The sequence below is a fragment of the Microcaecilia unicolor genome, chromosome 2 (assembly GCF_901765095.1).
Source record: "Microcaecilia unicolor chromosome 2, aMicUni1.1, whole genome shotgun sequence".
Classification (NCBI taxonomy): domain Eukaryota; kingdom Metazoa; phylum Chordata; class Amphibia; order Gymnophiona; family Siphonopidae; genus Microcaecilia; species Microcaecilia unicolor.
In genome coordinates this window covers 365,510,671-365,523,618 of record NC_044032.1, presented here as the reverse complement: position 1 = coordinate 365,523,618, position 12,948 = coordinate 365,510,671, and the positions used below count along the sequence as shown (strand labels likewise).

The 12,948-nt window shown below is 50.2% G+C and overlaps 1 protein-coding gene across 1 annotated transcript; it reads left to right on the top strand.

The window, feature by feature from the left end:
• Positions 1-10,924: 10,924 nt before the first annotated feature.
• LOC115462086 (tigger transposable element-derived protein 4-like) lies at positions 10,925-12,466 on the top strand. Its single transcript, XM_030192123.1, has one exon. It carries the CDS (start codon positions 10,925-10,927, stop codon positions 12,464-12,466), a length of 1,542 nt encoding a protein of 513 aa, XP_030047983.1.
• The last annotated feature ends 482 nt before the right edge of the window (positions 12,467-12,948 follow it).

Below are 12,948 nucleotides of genomic sequence, written 5' to 3'. Positions count from 1 at the left end.
GTCTGCTTTTCTGAAAGAAATTAATTTGCATGTTTACAAAGTACTATATATTCAAAGTTATATATGAATCTTGCAGGGTATTGAAGCAATGGTATGATAGCGAGTAAAAGATAGTATATGTTGTAGAGATAGTGAGTGTGTGTGTGGTAGAGATAGAGTGAGAGGGAGGGGAGTGAGTATCGGTGAGCTTGGTTCGTGGTTTATTTTGTATCCGTCAGATAGTGTGTAACAGGGTTCATAGTTGTTTGTAGGGAGGAGGTGGGAAGGTGATTGGAGTGTGGTTATTGTTAGGAGTTTGTGTGGTTTTTCTTACAGTAGTTTTTTCAGCCACTTTGTTTGATGTGGTGTTTTGTTTCAAGGGTGAAGTGAGGTGGAATGATTAGTAAGAGAGGGGTTTTTGTTTAACTTGTTGTTTGTTATTGGTGTTAGAAATTGAGTGTGTTATAGAGAGACAGGGGGTGATATTGTGTGTATAAGTATTTGCTCCATGAGTGTTCATACCTGGTAATAGAGGGTGTGAATATGTTCTTTCACAGTGTGACCATAGAGAGTTTTTTTTTTTTTTTTTTGCACGGTGGTCATTTGGTTGCTGTCTGGTTTTTTTCTTATTTTCCTGTTGTGAAACAAATGAAACAGGCATTATTTGAATGTTTGTGAACAGTAAATATGAGACTGTGTGAAGGTTGGTCCTCCTTTCAGTTATGTTGCCTTCCTCTGTAGTTGCATTCCTGCATTAAAGAAAGTAAAATGGAAGAATTTAGTAAAGCATTTGCGGCATAGGGTCCATAGTTTCGTCAATGAAGTTGAATGTCTGAAAAGTTGTGGCATGACCCAGAGCCAGTAGGAGGTGGCTGATAGTGCTTCTGTGTTCTGGCGTTTTCTTGTTGAAGTTTTTTCTTGGTAGTTGTTTTGCCTTCTACTGCGGTGCCTTTGGTGCACTGAAGAAGGTAAAATACAACAATTAAAGGAAACATTGACGTCATAGGTGCAATACAAAATATCAATGAAGTGTGATACAGAACAGTCATTGCGAGACCCATAGCCAGCAGAAGGTGTGTCATATTGTGTAATGAAGATGTTGTTTATTTGGTGAACTTTTTTCCTTGTTTTTGTTGTGTGATTTTGAGCAATTTAAGGGATCATTCATATCCATAGGTGCCGTCTGGTGCCTTTGTTGGGAGGTGTGGGAATTGGTCTCCCCACGTTACACAATCCTCTCCGGCAGCCAGTGGTATCAACGTGGGAGAGGGTCAGTTTATCTCTCTCCGTCTCCGGTGCTGTAAGGGATCAGTTCTTGCCCGAGTCGCTACCACAAGGTGGGTCGGCAGGAGCCTCGGTCAGTCCTCACTGTTGTCTCGCTCGTTTAATCAGCAATTAAACGGTCATTTGAAATTGCAGGTCTCACTATTCGGGCGTCTGCATGCAGTTGTTATGCTGCTAGAGCCTGCCTGGCTTGGTTGCAACAGGCAGTGGAACAGCCCGGTGAATGGAGTGGAGCCCTTTTCAGATGTGTTTCCGCGGATGGAGTTGGCCTTGTCCTTCCTTGCTGACGCCCTTTATGATATTGTCAGAGCTTCGGCTAAACACATGGCAGTAGCAGTGGCGGCTCGCCGTCTTCTTTGGCTACGGCATTGGGCGGCGGACATGGCCTCTAAGCAAAGGTTGGTGAAGTTGCCCTTTCAAGGCCTTCTCCTGTTTGGTGAGGAGTTGGAGAAAATTGTGAAGGGCCTGGGTGAGGCTAAACTCCAGCGCTTGCCCGAAGATAGGCCTTGGCCTTCCTCTAAGGGCGCGGCGGTCCACTCCTCTTACAGACCTCGCTTCCGTGAAGCTCGAAGGTACCGCCCGGGGTGTTCTGCTGGGTTCACTTCTCGTGCCCGTTTTCAGCAGAGGAACTCCTTTCGCTCGGACAAACGTTCCACAGCCACTGGCTCAAGGCCTGGAGTTCAGGGGCGACCCTCTCAATGATGGTGTGCTGGCCCTCTCCTCGAGTCCTGTCATCGGAGGACGTCTTTCCCTCTTTGCCGAGGAGTGGGCCAACATTTCCTCAGATCAGTGGGTCTTGGACCTGATCAGAGACGGTTACAGAATAGAATTCGACGCCCCTGTATGAGACGTGCTTGTGGAGTCCCGATGCGGTTCTGCCGCCAAACGGGCGGTGGTAGAGGAGACTTTACAAGGTCTGATTCAGATAGGGGCCGTGTCCCCGGTACCTCCTGCTGAACACGGCTGCGGCCGCTACTCCATCTACTTTGTGGTGCCGCGAAAAGGAGGGTCTTTTCGCCCTATTCTGGACTTAAAAGAATTAAGTCCCTGAGAGTGCGGCATTTTCACATGGAAACCCTGCGCTCCGTCATTGCGGCGGTACAGCCAGAAGAGTTTCTCACGTCTCCGGACCTGAAAGAAGCTTACTTACACATTCCAATTTGGCCCCCACACCAGAAGTTTCTGAGGTTTGCGGTGATGGGAAAGCATTTCCAGTTCCGGGCCTTGCCTTTTGGCCTCGCCACAGCTCCCTGCACCTTTTCGAAGGTTATGGTGGTAGTAGCTGCCTTTCTAAGGCGAGAGGGTATTCGGGTTCTCCCGTACCTGGACGACTGGCTTATTCGAGCAAACTCTGCTGCAGAGAGTCAGCAGGTAACAGCCAGAGTGGTCTCAGTACTTCAATCTCTGGGCTGGGTTGTCAATTTGGCCAAACGTCACCTGACCCCCTCGCAGTCTCTAGAATATTTGGGGGCCAGGTTCGACACAGCCTCAAGTATGTGTACCTACCCAAGCAAAGGCGGTGCAAGATTCAGAATCAGGTCCGTCTACTCCTGAGGATGCCCCGCCCGCGAGCTTGGGACATTGTCCAGCTGCTTGGATCGATGAAGGCCACCATGGAACTGGTGCCCTGGGCGAGAGCGCACCTGAGACCTCTACAGTATGCTCTACTCCAAAGATGGTCTCCAGTATCTCAGGATTACCAATGCAGACTCTCTTGGCTCCCTGCGGCCTGACTCAGCATGGAGTGGTGGCTCTCAGACAGCATGCTGCGGCGAGGAATGCCGCTGGCGCTCCCCGATTGGTGCCTAGTGGTGACAGATGCCAGTCTGAAAGGCTGGGGCGCACATTGCAAGGGGAAGCATGCCCAGGGTCTATGGACATCCGAGGAGTCGGAGTGGTCCATCAACCGCCTAGAGTTGAAAGCGGTGTTTCAGGCGCTTCTGGCCTTTCAAGTGACCTTGGAAGGATTGGCTGTCAGAGTGATGTCGGACAACACGACAGCAGTGGCCTACATAAATCGACAAGGTGGCACTCAGTGCAGAGCTCTAGCCGCGCAGGCCGAACGGATTTGCCACTGGGCTGAGCTGCATCTACAGTTTCTGTCGGCAGCTCACATTGCAGGTCAGAGCAACATGCAAGCCGATTATCTAAGCAGGCATCAGATCGATCCAGCGGAGTGGGAACTTGCAGACGAAGTGTTCCTGTAGATATGTGCCAACTGGGGCAAGCCCGTGATGGATCTAATGGCGACAAGCACCAATGCCAAAGTCCCGTGCTTCTTCAGCAGACGGAGAGATCCTCGCGTGGCGGGGTTGGATGCCTTGGCTCAACCCTGGCCTCCGGGCCTACTGTATATGTTCCCTCCGTGGCCCTTGATAGGGCGAGTGCTCCTGCGGATTCGGCTGCATCCAGGAGAAGTGGTTCTCGTCGCCCCGAATTGGCCCAGGAGGCCTTGGTATGCGGACCTCCGACAGATGCTCGTAGAGGATCCCCTTTAGTTATCTCTGGTTCCCAACATGTTGTCACAGGGTCCGGTGACCATGGAGGACGCCGGCCGATTTGGTCTTATGGCCTGGCGATTGAGAGGGCGCAATTGAGAGGCAGAGGCTATTCCAATAAAGTAATTACCACTCTCCTGCAAGCCCGCAAGCGTTCCACTTCCGTGGCTTATGCCAGGATTTGGCGCCAGTTTGAAGTCTGGTGTGCTTCCAGAGAGACCACACCCCTGCGGGCTCCTGTCTCGCCGATTCTGGACTTTTTGCAGGATGGTGTACAAAGTGGCAGCGTTGGCCTCCCTGCGTGGCAAGGTTGAAGGCGTGTCTTTAGCTGCTCATCCGGATGTGGCACGGTTTCTTAGAGGGGTGCTTCGGCTCCGTCCTCCCATGCATGCACCTTGTCCAGCTTGGAACCTGGGGCTAGTGCTGAAGACCCTTCAGGGTGCTCCCTTTGAACCGCTTCGGCGTGCTTCAGAGAAAGATTTGACACTGAAGGCCGTCTTGTTAGTGGCCATTACTTTGGCGAGACGGGTGTCAGAGCTCCAGGCGCTATCCTGTAGAGACCCTTTTCTGCAGTTTTCAGAGTCCGGGGTCACGGTTCGGACCGTGCCTTCCTTCTTGCCTAAGGTGGTTTCAGCGTTCCAGCTAAACCAACCTATTTTCTTGCCCTCCTTTGTCGAGGAGGAGTTTCCAGAATCTTTTGGGCAATTGCACCTGTTGGACGAGCGCAGGACTCTGCTGCAGTATCTGCGAGTTACTAACTCTTTCAGGACCTCTGATCATCTGTTTGTTTTGCTATCAGGTTCTCGCAGAGGGTCTCCAGCGTCTAAAGCCACTATTGCTCGCTGGCTTAAAGAATCTATCTTTTCAGCTTATTTGCTTGCCGGCCAGCCTCCGCCTGATGCCTTTAAGGCGCATTCCACTAGAGGAATTTCCTCTTCTTGGGCTGAAACTGGAGCACTCTCTCTTCAAGAGATTTGTAGTGCAGCAACATGGGCTTCTAAACTCTCTTTTGCCCGACATTACAGGCTGGATGTGGCTGCCAGGAGGGATGCAAACAAAAAAAGCAAACACTGGGCCTTCAGGATTGAGAAAAATGTAGTCCTTTAATATCACAAATACCCCTCTGAGTAACTCAATACATTATCCCAATTCCTGGGTATTTGTGATATTAAAGGACTACATTTTTCTCAAACCTGAAGGCCCAGTGTTTGCTTTTTTTGTTTGCCTTGTTGTATTTGTATACTGTTTTCCCTCTCTTTTGTGACTGTATATGCCAGGAGGGATGTACATTTTGGAGCGCAAGTGCTGGCGCGTGGTGTGGCTTGTTCCCACCCTTCTAGGGATTGCTTTGATACATCCCATCTGTAATGGCTGCATCTGCTTGATGACAAGGAAGGGAAAATTAGGTTCTTATCGTGATAAATTTTCTTTCCTTTAGTCATAGCAGATGCAGCCATGATCCCTCCCTGTCTGATGCTATCTGCTGTAAATCTATTTCAGGTTCTGTTCGTGTTTCCTGGAGATTCCGTCCTTGGGAGAAAGTCGGAAAACAGTCTTCAGGATTCTTGTTCAATTAAAGGAGGATGACTTAATTCCCTCCAGTTTCATGTTTTGGAGGATGAGTTTATTCCCTCCGGGAGGATGAGTTTATTCCCTCCAGTTATGTCTCAGTGGAGGATGAGTTTATGCCCTCCGGGAGGATGTTTCCTTCCCTCCATTCTGAGTTAATGCCCTTTGTTGTATGGCCATCGTTCGCTGTGAGGAAAGCTCATGTTATTCCCATTGCGGTTTGCCATACTGCTTTGGAAGCTTCAATTACTGAAGAGAGGCAGTGGAGCAAGCTGGTATGAGGCACTGAAAAAGTGTGCTCTCTATCTCCCTCTGCTGGTTGATGGACACAACCCATCTGTAATGGCTGCATCTGCTATGACTAAAGGAAAGAAAATTATCACGGTAAGAACCTAATTTTCCCTTATAACGTAGCGATAGGGTGGATAGGATAGGAGGAGGGGTAGCACTGTATGTAAATGAGAACCTTGACTCGGATAGGCTGCAAATATTGCAGGAGACAAAGCCCCTATTGGAATCTTTGTGGATTGAAATTCCACATGAAAAGGGGAAAAGGACGGTGATAGGAGTGTACTACCGTCCGCCTGGCCAGGAAGAGCGGACGGACGTAGCGATGTCAAAGGAAATTAGGGAAGCGAATAAATTGGGCAATGTAATATTTAATGGGTGATTTCAATTATCCACATATAGACTGGGTTAATGTAACATCGGTACACGCTAGGGAGGTGAAATTTCTTGATGAAATCAAGGACGGCTTCATGGAACAGCTGGTTCAGGAGCCCACAAGAGAAGGAATAATACTAGACTTAGTCATTACTGGAGCTCATGATCTGATGCGGGGGGGGGGGGGGGGGTGGTAACGGTGCGAGGGCCGCTTGACAACAGTGATCATAATATGATCAGTTTTGATATTGGCATTGAAGTAAGTGAACTTAGGAAATCAAATACACTAGCGTTTAACTTTAGAAAAGGTGATTACAGCAAAATGAGAAAAACGGTGAAAAAAAGACTGAAAGGTGCAGCTTGCAGGGTAAACTTGCATCAGGTGTGGATGCTGTTTATGTTTCAACAATTTTTTACTGATGAGGTCACATGGTATACAATTCCATCTCAGTCAATATAAATCGTATAACAGCGAAGTCTGGTACACATTACTAAACCTGAAACGTCCATCATCAATGTTTTCAAAACTTTTCTCCCCTATCCCTTCCTTCTTGTCTTCTCCTATATTTATAATGTGAACATGTATAATTACTGTGCAGTTGCATAACTATTAAGAATAAACTTTTATATGAAACTCCAATATTTATAACTCGTGTTTTACTCAGTGTATTATCCCAACAGTATTTACTGGCGGGTCCTCTTGATGTGCTCCTTCAAAGGATTGTTCTCCTTTTTAATAATACACATGTCCCTCTATTATGCATTGAACATTACCCTTCCCACTCCTATTCCCCCCCCCCACCAACCTCCCTCCCCCTCCTTCTACTCGCATAAAATGTTCTCTACACATCATGGTTAGTTACCTCTACACATGCTATTACTACAGGCGTGGATGCTGTTTAAAAACACCATCCTGGAGGTACAGGACAAATATATTCCGCATATTAGAAAAAGGGGAAAAAAGACCAAACGTCAGCCGGCGTGGCTAAACAGTAAGGTAAAGGAAGTCATTAGAACCAAAAAACAATCATTCAGAAAGTGGAGAAGAGAACCGACTGAAAGTAACAAGATAAAACATAAGGAATGCCAAGCCAAATGCAAAGCGGAGATAAGGAGCGCTAAAAAGGACTTTGAAAAAAAGTTAGCGTTGGAAGCGAAAATACATAGTAAAATTTTTTTAGATACATTAAAAGCAGGAAGCCGGCTAAAGAATCAGTTGGGCCGCTGGACGAAAATGGTGTTAAAGGGGCAATCAGGGAAGACCGAGTCGTAACAGAGAAATTAAATGAATTCTTTGCTTAAGTCTTCACCGAGGAGGATTTGGGAGGGACACCGGTGTCGGAAAAAATATTTGAAGCGGGCGAGTCGGAGAAACTAAACAAATTCTCTGTAAACTTGGAGGATGTAATGGGTCAGTTCTGCAAACTGAAGAGTAGTAAATCGCCAGGACCTGATGGTATTCATCCCAGAGTATTAATAGAACTGAAAAATGAACTTCTAGAGCTACTGTTAGTAATATGCAATCTATCCCTAAAATCGAGTGGGGTACCGGGAGACTGGAGGGTAGCCAATGTTACGACTATTTTTTTTAAGGGTTCCAGAGGAGATCCGGGAAATTATAGACCGGTGAGTCTGACGTCAGTACCGGGCAAAATGGTAGAGGCTATTATCAAGAATAAAATTACGGAGCACGTACAAAAACATGGGCTGATGAGACAAAGTCAGCACGGATTTAATGAAGGGAAGTCTTGCCTCACCAATCTACTGCATTTTTTTGAGGGGGTGAACAAACATGTGGACAATGGGGAGCCGGTGGATATTGTGTATCTGGATTTTCCAAAGGCCGGATTTAATGAAGGGAAGTCTTGCCTCACCAATCTACTGCATTTTTTTTGAGGGGTGAACAAACATATTGACAATGGGGAGCCGGTGGATATTGTGTATCTGGATTTTCAAAAGGCGTTTGACAAAGTGCCTCATGAAAGACTCCTGAGGAAACTGGAGAGTCATGGGATCGGAGATAGGGTATTACTATGGATTAAGAGCTGGTTGAAAGTTAGGAAGCAAAGAGTAGGGTTGAATGGTCAGTATTCTCAGTGGAGAAGGGTAGTTAGTGGGGTAACGCAGGGGTCTGTGTTGGGACCGCTGCTTTTTAATGTGGTACTAATGAGTTACTTGTTGGGCAGACTGGATGAACCGTGCAGGTCTTTTTGTGCCGTCATCTACTATGTTAACATATTTATAAATGACCTAGAGATGGGAGTAACTAGTGAGGTAATTAAATTCGCAGATGACACAAAATTATTCAGGGTCGTCAAGTCGCAGGAGTGTGAAAGATTACAGGAGGACTTCGCGAGACTGGGGGATTGGGCGTCCAAGTGGCAGATGAAGTTCATTGTTGACAAGTGCAAAGTGATGCATGTGGGTAAGAGGGACCCGAATTACAGCTATGTCATGCAAGGTTCCGCGTTAGGAGTTACAAACCTAGAAAGGGATCTGGGAGTCATCGTTGATAAGACGTTAAAAATGTCTGCCCAGTGTGCTGCCGCGGCTAAGAAAGCGCACAGAATGTTGAGTATTATTAGGAAAGGGATGGAAAACAAACACGAGGATGTTATAATGCCGTTGTATTGCTCCATGGTGCGACCGCACCTCGAGTATTGTGTCCAGTTCTGGTCGCCGCATCTCAAAAAAGATATAAAGGAATTAGAGAAGGTGCAGAGAAGGGCGAAGAAAATGATAAAGGGAATGGAACGACTTCCCTATGAGGAAAGGCTGAGAAGGTTAGGGCTCTTCAGCTTGGAGAAAAGGCGGCTGAGGGGTGATATGATAGAAGTCTACAAGATAATGAGCGGAGTAGAGCGGACAGATGTGAAGCATTTGTTTACACTTTCAAACAACAACAAAACCAGGGGACACAAGATGAAGCTAGAATATGGTAGATTTAAAACAAATAGAAGAAAGTTTTTCTTTACTCAGTGTGTAGTTAGACTCTGGAACTCGTTGCTGGAGAATGTAGTGACAGCAGCTGGCCTTACAGAATTTAAAGGGGGTTTGGACAGATTCCTGAGGGAAAAGTCCATTGAACATTATTAATTTTTTTTTTTTTGTGTGTGTGTGTGTGTGTGTGTGGGGGGGGGGGGGTTGCTGGGTTCTTGTAGCCAAATCGATCGGCAGATGTGAGAGAGAGAGAGAGAGAGAGACGCCGACACACGCACAGAGGCGCAGACAGGCAGGCACACCTTTCTGCCGCCGCACCGTCGAAACAAAAAGCCAGGGCTCCCGCTGGGAAGGGGGGCATCCCAGGCTTTCAGTCCAACCTCCCATAACGGATCCTAGCCCTCGTTCATGCATCCAGGGAGCGCCCCCCAGTGGATGCTCACCAGCAGGGGTGGCTGGCGGGTCCCTCTCGGGGAGCCCAGGGGCGGCTCTCCGAGGGCAGGCAGGCTAGCCTTCGGGACCTCCTGGGACCCTAGCCCTCGTTCGGGCTTCTGGGGAGCGCCCCCCGGTGGACGCTCTCTGGCGGGTTTGGCCAACGGGTCCCTCTCGGGGGCGGCTCTCCGAGGGCAGACAGGCTAGCCTTCAGGACCATTCTGGGACCCTAGCCCTTGTTCGGGCTTCTGGGGAGCGCCCCCCGGTGGACGCTCGCCAGCGGGTGTGGCCAACAGGTCCCTCTCGGGGAGCACAGGGGCGGCTCTCCGAGGGCAGGCGGGTTAGCCTTCGGGACCTCCTGGGACCCTAGCCCTCATTCGGGCTTCTGGGGAGCGCCCCCCGGTGGACGCTCACCAGCGGGTGTGGCCAGCGGGTCCCTCTCGGGGAGCCCAGGGGCAGCTCTCCGAGGGCAGACGGGCTAGCCTTCAGGACCATTCTGGGACCCTAGCCCTTGTTCGGGCTTCTGGGGAGCGCCCCCCGGTGGACACTCTCCGGCGGGTGTGGCCAACGGGTCCCTCTCGGAGAGCACAGGGGCGACTCTCCGTGGGCAGGCATGCTAGCCTTCGGGACCTCCTGGGACCCTAGCCCTCGTTCGGGCTTCTGGGGAGCGCCCCCCGGTGGACGCTCACCGGCGGGTCCCTCTCGGGGAGCCCAGGGGCAGCTCTCCGAGGGCAGACGGGCTAGCCTTCAGGACCATTCTGGGACCCTAGCCCTTGTTCGGGCTTCTGGGGAGCGCTCCCCGGTGGATGCTCTCCGGCGGGTGTGGCCAACGGGTCCCTCTCGGAGAGCACGGGGGCAACTCTCCGTGGGCAGGCGTGCTAGCCTTCGGGACCTCCTGGGACCCTAGCCCTCGTTCGGGCTTCTGGGGAGCGCCCCCCGGTGGACGCTCACCAGTGGGTGTGGCCGGCGGGTCCCTCTCGGGGAGCCCGTGGGCAGCTCTCCGTGGGCCGGCTGGCTTTCGTGACCTTTCTCTCCCCCTTGCCGGCTACTTCTGTGCGGGTCTATCCTTTCTGCGGGGCCTCGGAGCGCGCCCTCCGCGGCCGGTTATGACGGGCGACTGCCTTCTGGACTGGCCCCGTGGAGGTCCCTCTGAGCCCGGGCAGGCTTCTCGGTCAAGGCGCCCCTGTCGGCGGCGAGCAACACCAACATAGTAATCCGGAGAAACCTCGCCGACCTGTTGAAAGGAAAAGTCGCCCCCCCCCCTCCCCTGGAGGGGAGGGTCTCGGCTTTCCTAGCCAACCCTGTGGATCTCCTGCCTGCCTGCAGGGAAGCAAAAAAAACCCCTTTAAGACTTCCATAGCGGGCGCCCCCCGGTGGCCACATACGGTATTGCTCCCGGTCAACACTTTGCTGAAATTTTGCAAAGAGCCATCGAGAGCACCGGGGATGCTCCCGCCGACCCTCCCGTTCTGTTGCCACGCGACCAAGGGGTGTGACGTCTCGTTGGTTAACGGTACACAGGCGGCACAGGTGCGGAGGAAAGGCGATTACAGTGTGCCATGGAGCAACGCAAAAGTAAGACTTTAACCTTATGTGAAAGAATAGAAGTGCTGAAGAAATTAAAAACCGGGCAGAGCCAGGCATCTATTGCCCGAGAATATGGCGTGAACCCCAGTCAAATTTCGCGAATCTTAAAGCGGGAACACCAGCTTCTGGGAGACTGGCGAAGCAACAGAAACCCACAACGGAAACGTAAGCGGGCGGGAAAGGCTGAGGAGGTTGAGGAGGCTCTCCTTCGGTGGTTTTCACAGGTCAGGAGCAGACAGTTTCCTGTAAGCGGTCCGCTGCTCATGGAGAAAGCTGGCCAGTTAGCTGGCTGTCTTGGGCTAAATGACTTCAAAGCCACTGTCGGGTGGCTGGAAAGGTGGAAAAGAAGGAACAATATCACATTTAAGAAGCAGCACGGTGAGAGGCAGGATGCTGATGACTCGGGGGCTGAAAATTGGGTGGTGTCGGTCCTTCCTTCCATCCTGAACGAGTATGCACCTCGGGACATTTTCAACGCCGATGAAACCGGCCTCTACTGGCGGGCCATTCCTGATGGCACACTGGCATTCAAGCAGGCCACACCTACGGGAAGCAAAGCGTCCAAGGAACGACTGACCATCCTCCTATGCTGCAATATGGATGGGGGTGAGAAGCTGGAACCCCTGGTCATCGGGAAGAGCAAGCAGCCCCGTTGCTTCAAGAACGTGAAGCAGCTCCCTGTGTCATACCGGGCGAATGCCAATTCGTGGATGACTGGGGACCTTTGGAAGCAGTGGCTAAAGGATTTAAACACCAGAATGAGGGCACAGAAGCGTCCCATTTTGCTGCTCTGCGACAATTCTGCTGCTCACAATGCTCCTGCCAGGCTGTCTCATGTTAAGCTGGTCTTCCTGCCTCCAAACACTACCTCGCTGATCCAACCATTGGATCAGGGCATCATAGCCAATTTTAAAGCCCATTATCGTGCTCTTCTTCTAAGGCGTCTGATGGGCCTTATGGACGGACAGACTGGTGATAACAAACGTGCCATTGAACTGGCTCGTTCTCTGTCCCTGTTGGATTCCCTGCACCTGCAGAAAGAAGCCTGGAATCGGGTCACACAGGCAACCATCATCAAATGCTACAGGCGGGCACGCTTTTTCAAGGATGCGGGCAGGGACCAAACGGATGCAGCCATGGCCAGCGTGGCTGCTGACATCCCAGCCGGTGTTAGCAATGAGCAGTTCCAACGATACGTAGCTGTCGATTGCAGTATACAGACAGCCGGTGACAGCACGGATGTCGAGCTCTGCGCCTGCAAGCAGGCAACGGCCACCGATGAAGCAAGCGATCAGATGAGCAGCGAGGCACTGATCCAACAACCTCCTGCCACTTTCGCTACAGCACTGGAGGGTCTCAGCACCATTAGGGCCTACCTGGAGAACACTGGGTGTCAGAGCTATGAACGATTTTACCGTCTGGCAGACTTAATCTACGAAACCCAAAGACACCGTAGTGTGCAGAGGACCATCACTGACTATTTTAAGAAAGCCAAATACCAGAGACTGTATTGAGTGTACATTTAATAAACAGTAATGTTCATATGTTTATCAGATGTCAAGCTTCTTTGGCTCACAACGGTTAAGCGCACGCTCCTGTTAACTGCATCTATTTCTTCGGTCCCAGGCCCTTGCACTTAAGCGGATTGCACTGTATATGTAGATCCTTCAAGAGGTAGTGTGTCATGATTTAGGCTCTAAAACCCTTTCCGATGATTTGGTGCCACCTCAGTAATGCCAATACACAATCTCTCCACTGCAAAACACTATACACAAATTTGTGCAAAAACACACTCGTAACCTTAGCAAACCATAACAGCACTAATTCCAAGGACAGGATGAGCTACAACCTTATGCGTGGAAAAGCAGCACTGTAATTACACCGGGTTCTAAAACACCAGTACACAACCTAGTAAAAAAAACCAAAAAGGGCTGTAAATACTACACACTAGTAGAATACTGCACCTTGATTACACATGAAAAACACATGACACAAC

Bases quoted from the DNA above. Each gene is read 5' to 3' on its own strand.
- LOC115462086 (XM_030192123.1), top strand. From the start codon at position 10,925: ATGGAGCAACGCAAAAGTAAGACTTTAACCTTATGTGAAAGAATAGAA.